General features: G+C 39.4%; 1 protein-coding gene across 1 annotated transcript in view; it reads right to left on the minus strand.

Annotated features, from left to right (window-relative positions):
• The window catches only part of MDN1 (midasin AAA ATPase 1), a 3,484,183-nt gene that overhangs the window by 652,491 nt on the left and 2,818,956 nt on the right, over positions 1 to 12,736 (minus strand). Inside the window, exon 80 of the mRNA XM_044071809.1 lies at positions 488 to 708. Within this exon, the coding sequence (XP_043927744.1) occupies positions 488 to 708 (221 nt within the window). The remainder of the gene's footprint in view (positions 1 to 487; positions 709 to 12,736) is intronic.

Below are 12,736 nucleotides of genomic sequence, written 5' to 3' on the forward strand. Positions count from 1 at the left end.
AACAGTTTATAAAAATGGTCATAAATCATTAAACTTTATACTCCCTTGTGGAGTATCTGTACTATCAATAAATGTTTTGCCAAGTTTTGTAAAGCACCAATGTTTAAAAGATAGGTTATTGCTTTAAAAAGTGAATATAAAAGCAGTGGTAAAATTAAGTTGAGGGTGCATCATTCATAATTATTTGTTATCCTGAATGTTTTGATTACTTTCTTAATTGAAATGTATGATTTTAATGCAGGCGTATTTGCTTCTACCAGAATGATGAGAAAGTGATGATTAAAATAAGAGGAATTAAGACAAACAATTTGCATGTGTTTGCAAGACTCAAATTAGGCTGGTGGCATGAAATGACCAAAATCACGGCTTTAAAAAGCAAGTGTTGAATGACCTTTCAGAAAGGGTATATAATCTGGTTAAAATAAAAACAATCAAACAATCAAAATACTTAAATAAATCTGTATTTCAATCCAGTTATCAGTCTTACCATCATTTCTCTCTGTGACAGTCAGCATATCAGCCTTCCAAGCACTGAAATCTGCCAGTGTTTTATCAACTTCCTGTCTGACATACCGCAGGCTCTCTACCACCCCTGGAAGATGTGTAGCCGGTTCTCCCACAGGAATAAACTTGTCTTCTACTTCAAGTAGCTGAGTGGACACGGTGTTCAAACAACTCATTCCAGATGAGCACACTTCAAAATCATGCCTAAAAAAATTAGCAAATTACAAAAAAACAGTTGTGAATTCTACTCTCATCAGCTGGTCATCAAAAGAGCCATAAGCAAAGGGTAAAACAGCTAGGAATTTCTCCTGTGAGGACCCTAAGCAATACAGATTCTTGCATTTTGTAGCTGCCATGCACAGAAATGTGTAAGTCTCCATCCTGTAGACATTATGAAGTTACTCAATGGATCAAGGAGACCGTACCCAGATTATCACTGAAAATGAGTGAGAAACACCCATAAGGCAGGCAAAGATACAAAATAAAAATGTTCATAATTAACCGATCATAATTTGTAAGGCAGTTCAACAAATGTCCAAGCAAAAAGGGGATACCAGATGGGGAAAGACCAATGCCAGTGACTCAGGAAACAAAACACTTGCTTCTGGTGTAAGATCAAAAATCTGTGAAGCAAACTTTTGCAACACATGCCAGGATTCATGCTTCCATATTGACACTTGTACAAGAGAGGGTGGCACAGGAGTGGGCTTATCTCTTGAGGTATCACTTCAGATGAAATTGTAAATTGAAGTCCCATCCTGATGATTAGGGGATAGCACAGATGGAGTCAAACATTCCATCAGGCACGCTAGCCCCATGGCAAAAGTGATGGATAAAACACAGAGTATGACCAAAACAACCAGATTTAGGAAGTGTCCTGATTATATTACAGTATATAAAGAACTAAGATGACAATGTTCCTGTTTTTACGAGGTAAGACTTTGATTGGGATACAAGCAAATCTAATCTACAGCTGTCTTTAGCTGGCTTACCTACCACTCCTCTCCAGAGGAATAAGGCAACTGGCGCACTTTTTAGAAAAACTGTTTTATTTAGTCTTCAAATATGGATGATCATTCTTGCAGTCTGCATAGGCTTTCTTCAAGGTCAGTTGTCTAGATTAATGACCTTGGCTTAAAAATAAGACAAAATGAAGCCATGAAAAATGCTAAGCTCCTTGGCTTAAAAATAAGACAAAATGAAGCCATGAAAAATGCTAAGCTTCTTGAATCTGCAAAGATGTTGGCTTGTTTTTCTCCATTAACAAAATATCTTAGTAAGAGAATATGTTTGCAGCTGAAGCCAGTTAAGGCAGGTGAATTCTGCACATTCTGTTCTGAATGAAAATTACAAAGGTTCCTTCATAATCTGCAAGTTGTTGGCTTTTTTTCACTGCTGACTAATTTTACATGTTGACAAACTGTCTGAAGGTGCAAGCAATTAATCTTCAGAGTTCTAAGCATTCTTTGCTGAATGAAATGCAAAATTTAAAGGTACTATGACAAGCAGCTCAGTGAAAAATAAAGTCTGAAATTATGGGAAGTGAATAAGAGATAGAAACCTCCCAGTAGCCTTAATACTTTTTTACAAATATTTAACAGAAAGGTATACAGTGCACTTTTTTCTTGGGGCTAAAAGTTAGTGTTTTCTGAAAGCATACAAGCCGTTTTGCAGATCTGTGAGGGGAACAGAGATAAGGAAAGAACACACAGCAATCAGTGTGGTTACGTTATGCCTGTGGATGCAGCTGTCAATTTGATACAATTGTTCCTATCTGGAAAGGTAATCTTCATTTGCTAAAATATACATAGTTTTGTGTGTGTTCTAAGCTAACAGGGGATAAAGGTATTCTGAAAATGTGTTTAGTTCTTTGTTTGACGATTTTTATTACAGCAAAAAGTCTTGGCAAATGTAAAATTGGTTCACATGGAGATGAGAACAACTGTATAAAATATCAGCATGCCGCACTTTAGTGTGTGCATCTAAGACAAGAGTAGGAAACGCACATTAAAAAAAAGAGTTGTCATTTCCAATAAGTGTGAACAATAGCTTTTTATCATAATGGCTACTCTATCCACAGTAACTTGGAATGTAAATAACCTTAAAAGTATAAACAAAAAGGAAAGCATATTGAAATATTACAAGAAATGCCAAGTGCAAATAGAAATGCTGCAGGAGACACGTTTGAAAAGAAATTAACATGTAAATTTGACAAAGAAAGGATTTCAAGATGGATATTTCACAGAATATCAAGGACAAAGGAAAGGGGAGTCTAGTGCTAGATGAGGGAAAAAAAGACTAATGGAAGATGTGTGGTAGTAAGGGGCTAAGTAGCAAGGGAGGAGGATTATGCTGGCATGTATTTACATTCCACTATAAACTGATTTTATGGAGCTTAAAATTATGGGACAAAATCTGCTTTCAGCAAGGAATATTACTTATAGATGGGGACTAGAATGTGACTTGCAATAGTGAGGATGTATAAAGAAGCACCTAGAAGGGAAAATAAAAAAAAAAAAAAAGTGGATTTCTGAAAAAAATCTGAAAATATTTGGTATTGAAAATCAGTAGCAGGAACTAGAAAAGAATGTATACATTATTCCCCAAGGTACAACAGGCTAGACTAGGCAGAAATTATATTTCACAGGGACTAGACAGAAATTATATTTCACCGAAACATCTGCATTTAATTAAAAGCTTTGACACACACAATAACTATTTTAGACCATACACTGATAAAAACAAGATAAAAACACAAAGTAATGAAATAAAAATGAGACACTGGTGCTTCCCCATCTACCTGTTAAAAAGAGAGGAATTTAAGAAATTGGTATTAATCAAGAGTTATTAGGTAAAAATATCTTCATAAGTTATTGCTAATGAGGGAGAAAACTAAAATGTAGTTTCAAAACAGGGAAGAAATAAAAGAGAAAGATATGGTTAAGAACTAATGGGAATTACTTAGAGGGCTGACAAAGGTTGAAGTATTCCAGAATATGGGGAATGTCATAGAAGCAGCAGCAGTAACACAAATACAGAGTGCTAAAGGGGAAAAAAAAAGTATCTGGATAATATGCTTGAGTTTATTAAGATTACTGATAAGCAACTATTTTTGATAACTCAAGAGCACAGAAACTTTTAGCATGACGACTTAGACAAAAGAAATAAGGAAGAGTGGTCGCCAAAATTAGGGAACCTATAAGAAGAAAAATAACCAGAGATCCTGTAGAAGTATTAGAGATATTTCAGAAATTTTATGAAAATGTGTATGAAACAGAGAAATGTGGAAATAAAGAAAGAGCACACATGGAAATATTTATGGAAAACTTAATTATGACAAGGTTAGGGATACATAAGGCTCCATAATTAACAGTTAAGAGAAGAGGAGGTAAAAACTGTGATGCATAATATATCTTCAGTGAAGTCTCCAGGAACAGATGACATTCCTGTGGAAGTTTGGAATTTAGGCAGGAAGAAAGAGATAAAGATATGGAAGATTTTATTTACCAGTATTTTAAAAGAAGGGGAAGCAGCAGCGTCTTGGAAGAAAGCTGCGGTAGTTGCACTATGTAAAAATGGTAGACACATCAGACCAAGCTTCATATAGAACATTTTATTATAAACTATAACTATAAAGCGTTTATGTATATACTAAGCAAAAGAATGACAAATGTGTTGCCAAAACTGATATATGAATTACAAAGGTTTTGTGGAAGGGATGCAAACATTTGACAACATTAATAGAACTAAGATCAGAAGGAAGTAGAATGTAAGAAAATACTGCTTCTGTTATAGTGGGGTCCTGATGCAAATAAAACATCCAATAGAATAAACTGGGATTTTATGAGTAGGGCAATGGAAGCATTGCATTCCCTGATACAATAATAAGGTTAACCATGGAAGATATGTGAAGGATCAGCGGCAAGAATTAAAATGGGAGGGTTCCTCTCCTCTGACAAGCTGTATATGAACAGAGGACCCAGGCAGGGGTGTCCTCTTTCCCCGTTTGTTACTTGCTTTATATTTACAGCCACTGGCAAAAGAAAATACGGGACTTATGCAAGGATATAATTGGTATAGTAATCAAGAAAAGTTGTCTATTTGCAGATGATATTGTTTTATACCGGATTAATCCAGGAAAGTGCATCACAGTGATGTGGAACATTACGAGATTCTTTCAAGTCTTTTTGGGATATAACATTAATGAAAATAAAACAAAGGCTGTAGCCATAAATTATGTACTCTCACAAACTAGTTCAGCAATATCCATATTTATGAGGACATAGGATCATAGGAAGTTACTAGGCTAATGGCCCTAAGGCCCTCACAAGCCTAACCAAGTTCTTACCCTCGTTTCCATGATCAGCACATATTGCCCCTGTCCAAGAGGGACACAGGTGGAACCCCCGGGGTGAATTTATGGTCACTCATCCAATCGTCCAGACTGAGTATGAAGAGGGCCAATGAGGTGCTCTGTTTGACAAAGTGGGAGTCTGTTCCAAAGATGTGGTAACATCTGGGAGACAAATCTGTCCCTCCAGCAGGTTTTATTAATGTCACATACCAACCAAAGCAAAAGAAATGCTGCAAAAACACAACTCCACCAAAAGTAAGCAGCCAAGCAGGCAAAGGAAAGTAAAAACCGCCAACACACAATTAGGACTGTATTACTCCAAATGAACACGAAAGTGGTATTCAAGCAGTATCAAAAGAAGATTTATTTAACGTACATCCACTCTGGTAACGTTTTCGTTGAAAAAACAACTTCATCAGAATAAAACCAACCCCTCATGACATTCAATTTATATACAACTATTTAAATGATACAATCAAAATTTAAAGTGATACATACTATGTAAATGAATAATCCAAATCATACAGGCATAAAGGATATGAATGCTGTTAAAACCCTATGCACCACTATGAATACATTTTATTAAAATAAACATAGCTGTTAAAAACACAGTATATTTGACCTGCTATAAATCATAAAATCAGCTTGTACAAAGATTATAGGAATCTATAACCTTACAACTTGTCAGCCTTTAGTTTAAGATATGGGGCTATGGAAATAGAATCATTAAGCCCCGGGTGTTTGCTTGATTCCAATAAAATCTGCCAACATGTCTCTTTATGAGATAACAGCGCAGGCCAATTACCCCCCCTACTGCACTGTGGAACGGATTCCAAAACAAAAAACTTAAAAGAAGCTCCTTCACAGGTCAAGGTATGTCTGAAAAGTGCATTGGTATTAACTTTTCTCTGAATGTCATAGGCGTGTTCATATATACGCCTCCTCAGCTGCCTCTCCGTCTTGCCAACATAAAATGCCTGGCAAGAACGGCAGGCAGCGAGATATACCAATCCCCTAGAATTGCAGTTATACAGACCATCTGACCATAATTTTCTGCTTCTACTTTCCAAGTACAAGCTGTCCTGGTTTATTATATATTTACATTGTGGACAGCACCCACAACGGAACGTACCCTTTCTCAGCATGTTTGTTCTTTTCATCTTGGGATTCTGTTCAAGAACCCTTTTAACGTTAAATCCCTTCCTGTATACTACTCTACAGGTCAAGTCCTTAAAAGTGGCCAAATCTGTAAATTCTTTAAACTCATTAAATTCTCTCTCAATGATATACCTGATCTCTCCCGCTTGCTGGCTATATTGGGTAATAAACATCTGTTCAGTACTGGGAATCCCTTGAATTTCATTTGACAGGACATCTTCTCCAGTTGATTTGGCCTTCCCCAAAATGGGGGCAAAGCGGCTAGATCTCAAGTTTCTAACTTCCTCAAAGACAGAATTGATCAAACCTATAGGGTACCCCCTTTCCAAAAAGAAGGATTTTAATTTCTCCCCTTCTATGACAAAATCATTTTCTTCTGATGTCATACGGGACACTCTTACATACTGCCCCTTCACAATAGATCTTTTTTGGAATTTAGGATGAGAACTGGCATAGTGGAGATACCCATTGGAGAATGATGGTTTCCTATAAACACGGGACTTAAAACGATCATTCATTTTACTAAGAGTTACATCCAGATAATCCAACTGTTGGATAGTAACATTATAAGTAAAACGTAAAAATCCCGTGGTGGTGTGAAGGTATGCCACAAACTCATCTATGCAATCTCGTGGTCCCACCCAAAAAATGCAGATATCATCCAGGAACCTTGAATAGTGAATCCAATGTTTGGAAAATACACTGTTCAAAACAAATTTTTGTTCCCAGATGGCTAAAATCATATCTGCATAAATGGGGGCACAATTTGCCCCCATGGCTACCCCAGAAACCTGCTGGAAATATTCTCCTGAGAAGTAGATGTAATTATACTTCAATACCAGTTCTAATAGGTGTAACACCAAGTGGACGTCATTGTTGGTCACCCCGTTGCACCCCCACAGGGCTTCCTCAATCCATTCAAGCCCTAAACTGTGTGGTATCACTGAGAAAAGATCGACCACATCTATGGTGACAAAAAACATGTCAGGTCTAAAAAGGTCTGAGGTGACACCTCGAAGAAATTCCCAGGAATCTTTAAGGAGATGTTCTTGCCTCCCCCACAGTTGTTTCAATTTCCAATCTAGGAATTTTGATAAATTGTGGGTTTTGGACCCCTGTGCTGCTACGATTGGACGCATAGGTGGGTCCTCCATCACCTTATGTACCTTAGGTACCCCAAAAATAACGGGTACCTTAGGGTACGGATTTTCCAGGAAATTGTAGATGTCCATTTCAATAATTTCTTGGTCCAGAAGATCCTTAAGAGCTAAGTCAATAATTTTATAAGAAATGTGGACCTCATTCAAAGAGGCTATGGAATATTTGTTGGTATCCATCAAAAGATTGTGCATTTTGGTCTCATACATAAGCTGGTCCATAACCACTGTGCCACCCCCCTTATCAGGTTCCATGACACGAACTCCTAAATTACCACCAAGTTCATCCAAAAGGTTACTCTCAGCCACATTCAAATTGGAGGTGTAGCAATTCTTGCCAATCTTCCTCCTTATATTTTGCTCAATCCTGTTCTCCAGATTCTTTAACTGGGGGTGCAAAGGGGGATTGTACGAACTAGATTTTTTTAAATTGACTGCATGTGGTTGTGAAATGTTGCCAAAGATATATTGCAAATTTAATCTACGTATAAAAAGCTTAACATCCAGCATGGTGTTCACAAGATTACAGCCTTTACTAGGCACAAATTTGAATCCTTTAGTAAAAAGGGAGAACCATGTTTCTGTAATAGCCAGATCACTATAATTATAAATATGGTAATCATTGAGGGAATATTTAAAGAATTGGCCAATAGGGGTAACTACTATCTGCTCTCCACATCCCAATCCCCTCTGTCTCCTCTCTGCTTCCCCCTCCAACCCTTGGAGGGAAATGCCCTCCCCTCCTGTTGATGAAACCCCATATGCGGCCCATGTATCTGCTGTTGGTAAGCTTGCTGGCGTAAACGCTCCGATCTCCTGGGTAAAAAATCGTCCTGTTCAGATTCATCATGGTTACCCATAGGCGGGAGGGGCTCCAGGGGCGGAGGTGTTTCCAAAACTACCCTAGGATCATCCCTAGGGGCAGGTGGTATTCCATAACCATTTCTAACCACAGGGGGATTAGGATATTGTTTGCCTTCTGCATACTCTCTTAAATCTCTATTTAATTTCTTGTATTTACGATTTAGGACAATGTTACATTGTTGGTCAATATGCTTTCTCATCTCATGGTACTTCTGTTTTTCCCCTTCAATAGTAAAAAGCAAATCAGTACTAATCAGGTCATAATATTTAAAAATATCTTTGTGCAACACTTGCATATCCTTTTCATTCCGCTTAATAATAGCTTTAACAATCCCCACCCCACATTCATCAAACAGTCTAATGAGCTCGCAGTGGAACTCACTGCCACGCTCAACATGATGAGGGTATTTATATACCCGTAGTCCCTTAGGGACAATACGTTTGTTGAAACACTCTTGCAGGTACAAATTGTCCAGCTCCAAAGTTTTATATTTATATAACGTTTGCTGAAGCAAACGCATGTTATCAGAAAACGAACTGTTATTAGAGTTACTCACAATGTCCTCACGGAATGAAAACACCGGCTTGTAGGCCACCCAGTCCTGAAAAGAAGAAGGCGGCGGTAATTCCTGAGGTGTATTTTGAGGAATTGCAGGATTAGTAATTTCCTCATCTTGCAAACGTAACACAGCCGGAGTACGAGCAAAGCTGCAAGAAGCACCTTGGTCCGTAAAATCACCCATTTCTCGAGGCGGTTTGGAACCGCAAGGTATAAATGAACCACCAGTTTTTGTTGAGAACGCCTTGAGCAGCTCCCGCTGCTCCGAAATAACAGTCTGTAACCCTTGACCTAAGGGCGTGAGCAGCTGCACAAGTTGGGTTAACTGTCCCGTGAGTTGGCGTGACCAGGAAGCTACAGATGAATCGCTTTCCTCTACACTAGCGTCGCGTGCACTAGTACCAGGACTCCTTAAACCTGCCTCCATAACCAACCAAAGCAAAAGAAATGCTGCAAAAACACAACTCCACCAAAAGTAAGCAGCCAAGCAGGCAAAGGAAAGTAAAAACCGCCAACACACAATTAGGACTGTATTACTCCAAATGAACACGAAAGTGGTATTCAAGCAGTATCAAAAGAAGATTTATTTAACGTACATCCACTCTGGTAACGTTGAGTATGAAGAGGGCCAATGAGGTGCTCTGTTTGACAAAGTGGGAGTCTGTTCCAAAGATGTGGTAACATCTGGGAGACAAATCTGTCCCTCCAGCAGGTTTTATTAATGTCACATACCAGGTTAAGGTCTTTAGAGTGAGTAACCCATGTACCATTTCAGGGTCAGAGAGATTGTCTTGTATGCAAAGCAGAGATCACCTCTGAATAGTCTGTATGAAACACAATAAAAAGACCATGAATTCAAATGATCCTCATAGGACAGATGCTAAAAGACCTTGAATTTTCCTCGTGAGGAACTGTTGTGGTTTCTCCAATTGCTGCAGGTGCTTAGAAAGGTACACACCAAAAGGGGCATTGTACTCAATTATTGGCCTGATGAGAGAAGAGTACAGGGAAGTTATAACTTTTGCCTGGAGGCAATGCCCTTACGTATGAAATGAGCAATATAGAATGTCCTTCTTACCAATGTGGAGATGTGGTGGTCAACGGTAAGGTTGTTGGCAACCTGTGTGCCCAGGTCTCTCACTACTGAGTGTGTACTTAAGGTGTTGCTATTGGTGTGGTTGTTAGCAGGAACACTGCTTCTACCAAAAGGAATAATACCTTTTTTTGCACTAAGTTTAAGGCCATGACTTTGGTACCAATCATTTGTTTGTGTAAGACCTTCTTGTAGGATGTTGACAATCATTTGGAGATTGTAGGACCGCTCCTAGTTCGCAGTCATCGGCAAACTTTGTCAGCCACAGACCTTTAGTTTTTGCTTGTACTTCAGAAAAATAGATTCCAATCAGGACTGATCCCTTTGGAACATCACTGGTTACAGGTCTGGTGATGGAGGTGGACTCCCCAATTTTGACTATATAATTTCTATCAGTGAGCCAGTTAGTGACCCATCTAACGATACAAGGGTTGATGCCTAGTTGGGTTAACTTGTCAATGATGCTTGAGTGAGGGATAGTGTCAAATGCCTTGGCTAAGTTCAGGTAGGCTGTATGCACAGGGCCTTGGTGACTGTCTGGAAAAAGTCCACCAGGATTAACTGCCATGATCTCCCTTTGACAAATCCAAACTGAGTAGGGTTAAGTGTTTGGAGATTACCTACATCTTTGTTGATAAGGTCCATGATGATTCACTCCATGGCCTTGCAGATAAGGCTAGTCAGGCTAATAGGTCTATAGTTCCCAGGGTCAGTGGAAGAATCACCTTTATGCAAGGGAAGAAATGAGTCTGTTTTCTATTCATCTGGTATGGAGCCAGTGTGTAGACTATGACTGAAGAGAGTACCCAATGGTGTTGCTAATCCATGTTGGAGCCTACGGAGGACGGAGCCTGGTATATTAACAGGTCCCATAGATGCTGTGTTTTTGGCCTTAGAGAGGGCATTTATGACCTGCTCTTTAGAGATACGTGGTAGGGATGTCATGGGATACATGTGGCGGGGACAAGAGATATGTGGTAGGGATGTCATGGGATACGTGTGGCAGGGACAGAGGAGTGAAGTTTTCACAGAACCTGTCAGCCAACAGGTTAGCTATGCCCACAGGATCAGTACATGTGGTATCATTAACCATCAGTTCTGCACACTAGTTACACTACCTAGTTCCTGTGGCATACAGGTATAAAAGCCTTAACTACAGCCTAGACATCCCAAGTCTAATTAATGGCTTAGGCATTTGATGGAATAGCAGGGGAAGACTAACATGCCTATCACCGGGACAGGGAAGGGTGCAGCAAGATGCATACAAGCCACAGTCTCTCAGGAGAGGGGTGACATTGTGGTGTACTCTAAGGGGAAGGTTTTAAGCTCACCATGCCACCACCAGGTGGTATCCTTCATCAGCAAGTGCATGGGAGTGTGCACATGCAGGTGGACGGCACTGTAGGTCCCTGTAGTAATATGGGTACCTCATCCCCTGCACAGGGCGTGAGGTTAGGGGCCATTGAAGAACCCTCATTACACAGATGCTGTCAAAGGCACAATCAACTCTTATAGCTTCAGACAGTTCTTGTAGCCATAACACACTGGGTTAATTACCTATACAATGAAACTGTAGAGTCCAACTGGGGGAGACATGATGGTCAGCAGGTGCAGAGGGAAAAAGGCACCTAGGGAAACACAAACTTAATACCAGCTCTACTGCTTCCCAAGAGTAAACTTCTCATTTTTAAAAGCCTGTTGATACAATGGCACAAAATCTGTTCATACTGCCATCAACCACTTAGGTTTATGAACAAACCCTGGTCCCTGGAGAAAAAAAATTTCACGAGGGACAGGATGGAGCACTATATGGCTCAGTTTCCAAGGGTAATGTACTGGGACTGTAACATTAATGATGCACTCTCCAGGGGGCAGAAGCTTCAGTGCTGCACAGTAATAAGTGGGGATGGATTATGTGCAATCTTCACATACATCACTGCGTATTACACTACAAGAAACATGATTAGTTATCAGCAGGGAAACTGTATTAAAAGACCCTGATATCAGCCAGTTCAAGCCTTAGGTCACAGGCCTACAGCTATTAAATTCCTGGACAGTGGTGAGATGGAAAGCTGTAAGGCCCGAAGGATACACAGGAGTCGAGGGATCACAAAAATATTTTCCCTTCACTTATAATCAGAGAATGTTTCTTTAACATATGTGAGCACAAACTCCAAATTTTCAGATGTTCTTATGCTTTTCACAACCTCTGCCATCAGACTGGCACTTTGTCTCCTTTTACTCTCTCTAAAGTTATTAGTCCAACATTTCTGAAAATATGCCCCTTCTTTGGGAAGGGAATGAAAAGATGGACTGGTTTTCTAAAATATTCAAGTATATCGGGAGTTAAACTAAACAAACATGTAGCTCATTTACTTCAAGAAAATATTAGCAGGTCCTTGATACTCTAAATAATTGTAGGGCTTCTGATGATTTAATAAGGAAGCAGTCTAACATAGAGGTCAGCTCTGTATATGCCACCATCAGAAGGCTCCAGACAGCTCCTTCCAACCAGTTCATGCCTCATCATTGGAGAATGCTAACAAAGGACCAAGGAAACTGAAAACAGATCACCAGTCTACATATGGGAAAAGTAGTAAGCCAAGTAGCTCAAACTATTGGATGAGATCCCCTCAAAGATATGCAGTAATTATAGTGTCTTGCATGATATTATACTTTCAAGCAATTTCAATCAGCAAGTCTGAACTGAAAGACCCCAAAGCAGCTGACCCAGGAATGAGTGGAAACCATTCAGGACTGCTCTGGAGAAGCCAGTCTGGACTGGACGTCCAAAATATAATTTTAAGTAAAGGTATGGCATTTTTATCCAAGTGATTGTGGCACACATCTCCTGCAGACAGACTTCACTGCCGTCCCAAAACAAGCAGCAGTGTTTGTTATTGTTCTTGTTGAGTGGGATCTGACGGGATAATATTATGCTTACTTATCTTATAGTATTAAATGTGAAGCACTGAAAAAGCTAAGGTTATAGTGCTGCTTTATGATGTGCTGCCTCTGTTCATCTTAAAGCTTCAGAGAACATTTAT

Source organism: Protopterus annectens, chromosome 1.part0, assembly GCF_019279795.1.
Source record: "Protopterus annectens isolate FY-2018-M chromosome 1.part0, PAN1.0, whole genome shotgun sequence".
Taxonomy (NCBI): domain Eukaryota; kingdom Metazoa; phylum Chordata; order Ceratodontiformes; family Protopteridae; genus Protopterus; species Protopterus annectens.